Source organism: Idiotropiscis lumnitzeri, chromosome 7 (genome assembly GCF_059441095.1).
Source record: "Idiotropiscis lumnitzeri isolate Australia: NSW breed Sydney's pygmy pipehorse chromosome 7, RoL_Ilum_1.0, whole genome shotgun sequence".
In the NCBI taxonomy this organism is placed as follows: domain Eukaryota; kingdom Metazoa; phylum Chordata; class Actinopteri; order Syngnathiformes; family Syngnathidae; genus Idiotropiscis; species Idiotropiscis lumnitzeri.
In genome coordinates this window covers 18750428-18762193 of record NC_142397.1, presented here as the reverse complement: position 1 = coordinate 18762193, position 11766 = coordinate 18750428, and the positions used below count along the sequence as shown (strand labels likewise).

Below are 11766 nucleotides of genomic sequence, written 5' to 3'. Positions count from 1 at the left end.
CGATTTGACTAATGTTAGTTTGCCACTGATGCAGTAGATTGAAATGTCTACGTCACTTCCTGTAAATGCCCCCCACCCCCTTTTTTTTGTTTTCCCGTATCCGCCATTTCAGTTTTTGAACTTAGTTGTCATCGGCCGTTATAGTGTATATGGGATTGTGATCCTTAAAGTTCTGTTTTTTCACACAGTAGGACAAGAGTGTTACTGTTCAGGCACCAAGAATCTTTTCATTTTTGCTGCCGTTATTTGGTGGCAGTGAATTGATGCGCAAACGGCCAGCTGCGGATGTCGTCTGTTTACTAAACGTGCTCGAGGCGCTAAAGTTTTGTATGAGTTGAAGGCATCGCGAGTGGATCGCGGGAGGGAGAGCAGGGAAGGCCCGACGACGCCTCGGCTGCGGAGTGCTTATCATGGCCGGCAATTTTGACGCGGAGGACCGAGCCAGTTGGTACTGGGGCCGCTTGAGCAGGCAGGAGGCTGTGTCGCTGTTGCAGGGGCAGAGGCACGGCGTGTTCCTGGTGCGGGACTCCATCACCAGCCCCGGCGACTACGTCCTCTCCGTGTCGGAGAACTCCAAGGTCTCGCATTATATCATCAACAGCATCAGCAATAACCGACAATCCGGTCCAGGTAAGATAATATTGTGTAGCCCCCCAACCACCGGTTTTCTAATGAAGACAGCATGCTTGCATGACTTGCACCAGTGGGGATGCAGATAAGTATCATTTCAATATAATAGGCTAAGCTAATATATTAATTCAAAGCACATATTTAAACTAGGTTTCCAAACTTTCTTAACATGGCTGCAATAAATAAAAAAATGAATGCAAAGGCCAAATTCTTGATAATGATTCGCTCTACACTCTAAAACCAATTCACCAGTGTAGGTTAATCTATACAGTATGAGCTCATATAAACACAATACATGCATGCGATATGTAATAATGATGTTGACTATGGCGATATTGATAGTTTTGTGAGTTAACATGTAGCTAAAGAAATGACATTTTTCTTATTCAATGAAAGAAGTAACTTTTTATAAAGCAAAATAAGCACGCTGAATGTGTTCTTAGATAATTTATTGTAATTCCCCTACATAATGTCTAACTATAGGGTGGCGACGCACTAAATGTGTAAATGTTTGCATCTGACAAATTCAGATAAAAGCATACAATTCCATAATAAAGTTATTGCATGTCTTTGCGATATATGCATATTGCATGGGCGACGATCACAATGTCACAATTTTTTTTATGCAAAAAGTCATGGATTTTTCAGGTTTGGGTGGCCAGTATCCAACTTGATCTGTCCCTGCATTGAGCAATCCTATCTCCACATTCACAACCAAAACAAAACCAATCTGTACCAAGCTGACCTTGACACGGAGCAGAAAGTGGAGCAAACAATCGCGGTTCCGAAGTGCGTCTTACTGAATAATGTGTGATTGGCGGATACAAGGCAGATGAGAATTCCTTTTCTGTGTTAAATCAAGTAGTTTTACATATGGAAGATGTTCTATTTTTTTGTTTATAAAGTTTTGTTACTAAGTGTACTGTTTTTCTTATCCTTCATTCCAGCAAGTTTGTCACATCCAAGGTTTCGGATTGGTGACCAAGAGTTTGACGCGCTTCCTGCTTTGCTAGAATTCTACAAAATCCACTACTTGGACACAACCACTCTAATAGAACCCATCAACAAGTCAAAACATACGTCCTTTATCAGCGTTGGCCCTGGTGGTGCCCCTCCACCTCGCTTGGAGGATGAGCATGTCAGAGCGCTTTTCGATTTCCCTGGCAACGACGATGAGGATCTCCCATTCCGTAAGGGTGATATCCTCCGTGTTCTTGAGAAGCCCGAAGAGCAGTGGTGGAATGCTCAGAACTCTGAAGGCCGAGCAGGGATGATCCCGGTACCGTATGTAGAGAAGTACCGTCCGGCGTCTCCGAGTTCGGCGGCTGCCTCCGGTGCACCTGCTGCGTGTCCGCCAGAAGGACTGGGAATGTTAGGGAACTCTGACGGATCTGCTGCCCAGCCCGGTGCGCCACTAATGGGAGATCCCAGCCAGTATGCCCAGCCAACCCCCCTCCCAAATCTCCAGAATGGACCTGTCTTTGCCAGGGCCATACAGAAGCGGGTGCCCAATGCATATGACAAGACCGCCCTGGCTTTGGAGGTAACATGAATGTGTGGTCATTTAAATATTTTGTATACAGTGGACCCCCTGCTGTTTGCAGGTGATAAGAACCAAGCTCGAGAGCAAATAGCACATTTCCCCAAATTAGTTACACTCCCCTGAAAGTCAACTGAATTAGTATGTAACCCAGAAATATACCACAAACTATGATCCCAAAACCTTTGAATAGCATTTCTGTCCCACTAAAACATACAAGCATAGCAAACAGCTGAAAGGGACGTTTGATTGACGTTAACATTGGCACTTATATAATAGGTGTTGTAATAATAGGCGGCATGTAAAATTGACATCAGTACTAAAATCCACCCCCCTAAAAGACTGTAGTGATTTAACTAGTTTTTGTGATGAGATTTACGACAAATTGGCACGCCCCCTTTTGGAGCTCGGCTTATTCTTTTCCGGTTTCAGCGTTTACATCACAGCAGGGAGGCAAGCGAGGTAATATCGCTTGCTTTGTCAGTTCTGTTGTCTAAAACTGCGACCAATCACCACGCACATTACTACTCTTGTCCACTTCAAGATGTGAGAGTATAAAAGTGTTTTGCACAATAGTTTGGCTTTATTGACATCAAACATGAACTCCACAAGATCAAAAATACCATGCCAATCGATTCGCCACTTTCACACGCTGAAGCGGACAAGAGCAAGAAGGTGTACACGAACCCTGACTGGTTATATTTTGGACATTTAGCTACGCTAAAGTCGTGTCAATTTGAAGGAGGCAGATGGGAGCTGACAGGCCATCAGGGAGGCATGGATCTTGGGATCTGAAGTACAATGATTTCTAATGGAGAGTTTGTAATCGGTCACTTTTATTGACTCGAGTGAAACATGGTGAGAGCGCAGCTGGGCGTGGCCATGTTACTCATTAAAAGTAGCCGTTTTTCAAGTCGTCACTTACTTCCTAATTTCTCCAAAATGAATGCATAGAAAAAAATGATAACTCATTTCAGTTTCCTGATCAAAAATATTTAAACTTAGCCTGTTAGTGAAAAATGGACCATCTTGGCTGGACCGATACTTTAAAGCTAGTCACATAAACAGGACTTGTACCTGATGACAAATTACTCTAAAACAATTAACATTTGACTACGCAGCAATCACATAGCATTTGGCTCTACAATAACTGGCGGAAATAAAACAAAACAATGATTCACCGTTCTGTGTGTAATAACCCCGAAACCGCTGTATCTATGTCTGCATTGACAAAACAAACAGGCTGAGCTGTTGTAACAGCTTCCGCTGGCTTATATTCTGTGTTGTTTAGTCCTCGTTTGGCCAAACTAGTATGAGCCCGAACCAGCTGATGCAGGCAAATAACAAATTTGCTCAAATCATTTGTGGACAAATAATCTCATGCACCCTCTAGCTTCCCTCAAATGCCATGGTTTAGTCATGTGTTACAATACTGATCTTTGAACTGTACTAGATTTATTAAAAAAAAAAGTCATTACCAAATTTACATGAGCTCAACTGTATTTAAAAAAATAACATAAAAAATAGAACTTACTGGTAAGAGGCACTATTTTTATTATTATGTTTTATGTATATATATTTTTAAGAATAGCGACACCCAAAAAAAAGTTAAATTTCTCTGGCGAGCTATATTTAGAACAGGGCAGCAGGTAACCCCAAGGACCACACAAGTAGCCCGCTGGCGCCATGTCGGTGACCCCTGGTGTAGTGTTTCACTTGCCTGATTTGAGCAGGCAGAATGTGTTGAGTTTGTGCTCAGTGATGATGTGAACATGACTGTGAATGCCTGTCTGTCTACATATGCAACCTGTGGTTGACTGCCAACTAGTCTAGGGTGTAGTCTGCCTTTGGCACAAAGTCAGCTGGGATATGCTCCAGCTCTCTGCAACCTTAAGCAGAATATGCACTTACAGAAAATTGATGGATAGTATTTCCATACTTACTTACGCAGGTTTATGTTAATATGTTAGTATATTTTAATTCTCAAATGAAAAAATCCCAAGTTTGAGCCTCCTAGCAAAAAACAGTTTTGGAGTTATGGCCTGTCAAAGTTTGAGTGCCACGCCCTCTTTTGGGATCCAGGGGTTGCATACAAAATTTTGGACCATATTTGGATGCCCTCACCTGTAAGTGTCTATCAGGATCTCCTTTTAAAACTAGCACTTGAACTATTTTTAGAGCTATTAACCCTTTGAAAGTGGATTTTTTTTTTTTTTAACATTCAGGGGGTCCATATCTTGGAAATTGTTTGTGTCAACTGATAATATGGTTACGGGACAAAATTACCATTTTAGAATAACCTTCCATTCAATTAAAGGCAAAACTCGCTTGAAGACACATTTTTATTCTTTGGCTATCGACGCAACTTTAGACTGTTCACTGCTGTGCTGTTTTCTGGTGTCTACTGTATATGTGTTAGTACCATTCATTTGTATTTTAAATTACTGCTTTCTGAGTCTTTGTTAGTGAACTATTGCTATTTTGTTATACTCCATGTTAAGCGCTTTGTTACAGCTGCAGCAGTTGTGAAATGCGCTGTACAAATAAAGATGTATAACATTTTGAGAAAATAAAAACTAAAAGGCCTAAAGGTGGGGGTCCAAAATGATAATTTTGTCCCGTAGTCATATTTGGAGCCCCCGTACCTCCACCAAGGGCCTGAGTGCCTTGAAACTCTGGTAAAGTTCCCAAATATGATGATAAATTGTTTGAAACCCCACCAACACAAAATATTTCAAAGATATAGACCCCCAAAATGTAAAACAAACAAATGTTTTGTGTCATTAAAAAACAAAAAATCAGTCTCAAAGGGTTAATATCACTAAAAATAGTACACCTGTGCTATATGGTCAGAATACATAGATATAGCAATTTACAGGTTAAGATGAGGGCCTCCAAATGTGGTCCAAAATTTTGCATGCAATTCCTGTATCCCAAAAGTAGGCGTGGCACTCAAACTTGGACAGGCCGTAACTCAAAAACAGTTTGAGCTTAAGAGGCTCAAACTTGTGATTTTTTGCGGGCGGGGGTTTGACACCATTAGGCACCTATACATTTTGGGTAAATTGAAGAGGTGTCACTGGGTAGCTCCTCTGGGTTTGTGTGAATTGACATGGAATGACCCTTTAGTCTAAATATTGTGGTGCCTCTGATTCATTGTTTATAAAAAAGAGCAAAAATGAATAGTTCATGGCAATGTCCAAATAACATGTTTTGAGATCACGAGCGGTACAGACTAATGTGTGCAGAGACGTAAGAAAAAATGACATCACGCAAGATGCACACAATCTTGAAAGTATTGAAATTGAGCAGGTCCATTTAGCAGTTTGTCTTTCACAGTCGAACAACTTGTAGCTGAGCTCACTCCATTTTCCAAGTAGTTGCCCAACACTGGTCCTGTTGTACAAGCTAGTGGTACCGCTCCCTCTTTTGTTCAATTTCTCTGGGATTACCCAGACCAAGGTAGCGTCTTGTGCTTTTTCCAGTAGGTCAGAGAAGTGACTCAGCACGGACAGACGGGACTGTTAATTATTAGCTCACATTTCCTTGTCTTGGTGTCTTGGATCCGTTGTGGCTTCAGACTTATGTCTCTTAGTCCCTTTTTTTTTCAATTTGTGTCAATACTGTGCAGTTTCTATTAATGCTCTTTTGAACTTAATAATTTATCTTTTGGTGGTTTGCAACAATTTCAACTCCATTTAATGTAAGTGTTTGTGTCGTAATTGTAGTTGTAGCATTTACCCACCTGTGCTTTTAATACAGAAGCGTGCAAAGAGGGATACTGCAGAAACTGCTCGCGCTTTCCCACCGCATTCAAAAGCTGTGTTCACAAAATATCTTATGAATGGTGATTTAAATAAGATTAACGTCCAGGACAGTGAGGTTCCTCGGTTAAAACAGACACACCCTTGTAGCAGAAGCAGTGCGCACTGCAGGATATCCTCCTGGGGCAAGCAAGTGCAGGAAACACCCAACTTTTTAATTTCACTGTCAATGAGTGTCGTCTACAGCACCAGACAAATTATCTAACTCATACACACTGTCGTCTAACTCACTACCAATTTTTGCTACATTTAAAACATACGCCTTAATCAATCAGTTGTCAAGGATTCGAGTTTAAACTGGTTTTGTTCGTTGGGGAGAACAAATGTATTTGTTTTGATGTTTTATCCATTTGTATAAATAGTTTTAGTCTTGTTCCTCAGCTTTTGCCAAATGCAGATAAAATAACTAAAAGAATTAACAGCCCGAGGTCCGCTGGTTTATTAAACTCTTTTGTGTCAGATTCTATTGTGCAGCAAAAACTTCAAGAAATTGACTGCTTTGTTGTGTGACGTTTGGCTTGGAGTATGCCCATGCAGCACTTGAATTCCTGGTTTAAGTGCAGATGTCGACAACGGTTGTTGGGCTAAATTTAAGACCATTTAATTTGGCCCGTCATGCCATTATAAAAAAGAATAAAATCACAGAAGCTGAACCCACAGATGTTCGGACCATATACAGGAAAGTGGCGACGTAGCCTCATGTCTCTGTCAATAGGTACAGCTGTACGGTAACTGATTGTGTCATATTATGCCACCACACCATCTAATTTTTTGTGCGGGCTTTATAGCCTTCAAACATGTCAGGAATATTGTAAAGCAATGAAACCCTGTAGTAATTCACATACTTGTTCTTAGTTTTAGTAAGGCTTTCTGAGGAGTATAACAACTGCTCTCCACCCCTATCAGTGCTTTACCCAGTTCTCACTTGTTACTTCTCATTCTGTCCGTCTTACCTTACCTTTTGGATGCTCACAATTTGTCTCCCTCTCCAGGTTGGCGACATGGTGAAAGTGACTAAAATAAACGTGAACGGCCAGTGGGAGGGCGAATGTAAAGGCAAGCGAGGCCACTTTCCCTTCACACACGTCAAACTGCTGGATCAGCACAATGCCGAGGATGAACTCAGCTGAGAGTGGACTGGTGGGTGCAACCTGGACACTAGTTAGACCCTGCCTCACACCCCATTGCCTCTTTGCGCCTCCTGGTCACCACCTCACTCCTGCCCGACCTGCACCAAGTAAAGTTTCTCACAAGCACCGGAGTCCAGTGCATATTTCTGACAGACCGTCATCACCACTTCCTGCTGGGACTGAGTCAATGCAAAATGAAAGACGGTCTAGAAAAGCTTGTCCAAGGATTTTGTAACATTTTATCCTCACCATATTGACACATTGTTATCGCCTCTCACTCCTCAGGACGCCGCTCGCCACACAACTTGGCCATTTCCTCATCCTCTGTTTGAACATGTAAATGAAAACTCAGCACTGTGTCTTTTTAGCCCTCATCCTCATGGCTGCAATTAGACCAGGTGGAAATAAGTTCAAAGGTAAAGAAAGACGTTTGTTGAAGTCACTAGTTCCTTGCAAACTGGTCCATTTAGCTCGAGATCCAGAATTGAACAATTTACGAGTTTGGAATGTGATTGTTTTTTTTTTTTAAGTACAAAATGTAGGCTTTAGCAGCAGTTGAGTGTCATGAAGGTGATCAATTATGATTCAAATTAGTATTATTTAACTTTGGCAGAGTTCTGCCCTTGCGCTGACTGACATTCTAGCTACTATTAAATTCACAGTATTAAGAGAGCATAACGAACAGAGCACAGTTCGGTTTCCTTATTGGAAGGTTAGCTATTAATCAACGCGAGAACTTTGTGAACCGTTTTGTGGCCAGCTGCCTGTTGACCTACTGAAGTGTCAACAAGGGCTTAGGTAAAACGTGGCCAAATGAGCTAAGAACGCAGTCTGAAATCAATCAGTTATTATCTGACCCGGGTCTGGGACAAATTGTAAGCCTAATTTCGCCACCCTAATGAGGAAGTAATGTGGAAAATGTATAGATCAAACTTTTTAATAATTCCCAAATTTTATCATGTCATGCCACTCTGTCAAATACATTGATCCCCTTCTTCCAAATTAGTGCTGCTTACAGTTTCTAACTTTTTTTTTTATATACATATATCGCATCACTGTGTGTTAAATGTGGATGGGCATTTAATAAAATGTCCTTGTTCAGCAACAGGAAAAATAATTGGAGATCGTCATGTTTTTAAGACCGCAAACTAATCGAGACTAAGGAACAGCGGTCGTGTTGTGCGCTCCGTTTTCCACCTCCCATCAATTTCACACCACTCCATCTACCCATTTCTTGATGATCGATGAACTGATTATTATGGCCATCTGCACAGCTAACCAATGTGCCCACAAATGACTAAGATGAGATGAGCAACAACTATTCTGTACTGTCAACCGGAAAATGAAAGCATAATCTCATGGAAACACGAACCACAACCAGCCTATAATGGCAAGTAATTAGAAAAACCTGTGATGAGAACCTGAAGCTAGAATCAGTTTACTGTAACCGGCTCCAATTATGACTCTTGTTGGAAGAGAGATGAAAACACAACTCAACCGCTTCCCAAGTCTCGTTCTCATTCAACCACCACCACTCTCCAAGTACCGTATTTTCCGGACTATAAGGCACACCTGTATAAAATCAGCAGCAGCACAAAAAAAGAAATACAAGCCGCACCAGGCTGTAAGCCGCAGTTTTCTTGAAAAAAAATGAAAACATTTAGATGTTTACTGCATGAACTGAATGATTTTGCACTGTGAATGCACATAAAGGTACGTAAACAGATTAAAACAGTGCCTTTTAACACGGTAACAACTTTGATCATTAAAACAGAACAGACCCAAGAGAAAAAAAAATCTAGATTTTTTTAGCGTATTTTTCAACTATGCAGCGCCCCTACCGGTGAAAAAAAATCCACAGAAAAGCTGCACTGTTGTATTAGTTGCATGGTTCAAAATCTAGGAAAAAAGTAGCGGTTTATAGTCCGGAAAATACTGTAGTTTTATGCTACAAAAAACAATTAGTATATGATGCATGCTAACCTAGCATTTATTTGTCCTGCGAGTCTTCACAACAGACTTTTGTTGTCCACCTTGTTAGATCATAACATACCTTATCAAAATTGAGGTTCACAATGATGTCGGAGGTGGGAAAGGAAGTGCTATTTTTTTTTTGTCTCTTTTGTAATTTTTTTTTTGCCCTCTTGCACCAATTATCTTATTGTATTCTTTAGATATATCAACCTATCTTTTCTCTGTGCTTACTTATCTGATGCTTATTCTTTACTTTTTTCCCATGTCTAGCTACCAACATTTGCAATTTTAAGATTTCACTCAAGGGTCATTTCATTTCAAGTCCATTTTTCAATTAAACCCCCCACCCACGTCTGACAATCATTACCTTGCTCCTCTACATTACATAGGAGTGGATTGGATCGAAGATGACTACCATGGCAGACACAATGTATGGTGGTTTCTCGTATCACAGTCCGCATTCTGTCCCACACACCATGTCGCCTTTGGATGGCATTGGGAACAATATTCACACAGGTCACTAACATGTACTTGTTCTTAAGACATTAAACGACATTACTGGACTGAACTGACCACACTTGATTGCTTTCACAAGTTTGCAATGATACACATTCTCCTGCAAGAAAGAAAAAAAATTGTGACTGCTCTCCATGACCTCATTTCTAATACAGTATGTTATGTCCAATCATGACATTCAATACACATTTTTAAAATGGCATCGAAGATGATTTTACTGGCCAATTTGTAATGTGGTCTGGGTACTGCATGTAGCAGTTGCTTAGTTACTGGAATGAAGCCAAAAATGTAATTATTTTAAATAATCATACAAATAGCCACAGTTTTCCTTTCATGCAAAGTGACTGGTGGTAAAATGCGACTGGGAATTGTTGAGAGCAGTTGTGTAATTTTATTATAACACTATATTCTTTTGAGACAATTGTAATTAACTTTTTTTCTGTAGCATGTGATGTGTTAATTAAACTAGTAAATAAAGTAAAATTCACGACAGTTTCCCTGTTTTTGTTAGACCAGTAATTCTCAGTGTGTTCCTAGTGGTGCGTGGGCTCCTCAAGTGGTATGCAAAAGAGTCACTAAATTCAAATGTATAGATGCATACTATTACAGTGCCTTAAATGTGTTCTTATTCCAGAACGGTACATTTGTGTGCATAAGGTTCATGTCTTACTGAATTATTGAATGTACTTTTAGGATGAGGTCTGCCTCATTTTTGATTAACACTCAGGCCCACTTTTAACTGTATTTTAATACCGAACATTATGGTGGTACTAGGAAAAACGGATATTTTTTCAGATGGTTGTTTATATAACTAAACAACTTATCTTCATGGGGGTCCTCGATGGAGGTCCATTCCTACAGCAGCTGCATAAGAATGCGTACGTAGTTGGAACACAGTGGATATCACTGACCGATGCCAATGCAGTAGTAAAGGAATTCGACGTTACATCTTTGTATGGAAAACACTTCTCGGCTGGAAATATAAAACAATCAGTGAAAAACAGATAGTATGACAGAAGTGAGCATACTTTCTTGTGTCCACGGTGGTGGTTGCCATTTGGAGAAAATGTCTGGATTTTCCCAAACGGACGGTCTGTATTGTGGCTGGTTGAAGCCCGTGATGGCCGTCCCCCTCCACCCCCGTTGCTAACTTTTAGAGCTTGCCTTACTCCTAACTCACCCCACATTTGAGAAATAATTTTTGCTGTACGACAGCCGCCACCCACAAATATTGCCAGGCCCAATTTTGGCCCCTTATGTACCTGCTTGTGTCGCTTCTATGTTAAAGGGACAGTGTGTACGATTTAGCTCCATCTAGAGGTGAACTAATAAAATACCACGATCTGAATTCAAAGCGCGTACATTTTGAGGCACGCACACTGCGGTGCCTCATTCCCTCAAGTGACCAAGTAAGTGCACTGCACTTGTTACACCTGCTGTAGTCATTGATCCAGCAAATTTGTGATCGGGTGATTGACTCCGTAGTGGAAATAGGGGGTCCTGTATGGTGAGTCGCCACCCATATATATAAAAATAATCTCACACATGGGTGGCGACACCTTACCGGATCTTGCGAGACCAGAAAAAACATCAAGCATGTGAAATTTAGGACACGCCTGCACGGGCTTGCTGTGCGGAGTTTTCGCCTGTTTATGGAACTAAAAGCATCATGGCGAGTGGTAAAAATTATGCAAATTCGATTCTGAACGGCAAGTTTTTTATTTTTTTTAAGTTACCGAAAGTTAATAATGGCTTTTTAAAATGAATCAACTTCGGAAAAAAATCTGGACATTCTACGCTGTCCCTTGAATGAAAATGTTGATAACAGCCTATTATCAGTGACAAAACAAGGAACCAGGTACAGTACATGACCAACAGCAAAATAATCGATTATTACCGATACAGCCGACACAGCACACTAAAATAACCTATTCATGACCAGTCTATTGTAATCATTGTAAAATAGCAGATTGACAGCAGGCCAATAATTTCTCGCTCCGGCGCTTAACCAATCAAACCCCTTCCGTGTTTTTTTTTTGTTTTGTTTTGTAATAAATGCATTACCGAGGTATTGAATCAGGACTCCCGCCAGATCATTAAAACAAAAGACTCTGGTGGCATAAAAGTGACTGAATTTATGAGTTCAAACGCA

At 40.7% G+C, this 11766-nt stretch overlaps 1 protein-coding gene across 1 annotated transcript; it reads left to right on the top strand.

Moving 5' to 3' along the window:
- The first annotated feature begins 81 nt into the window (after positions 1-81).
- On the top strand, positions 82-10106 carry crk (CRK proto-oncogene, adaptor protein). The gene is made up of 3 exons (XM_088301392.1): positions 82-630; positions 1578-2173; positions 6987-10106. Exons 1-3 carry the CDS (start codon positions 411-413, stop codon positions 7122-7124), a joined length of 954 nt encoding a protein of 317 aa, XP_088157518.1. The 5' UTR covers positions 82-410; the 3' UTR covers positions 7125-10106.
- Positions 10107-11766: the final 1660 nt, after the last annotated feature.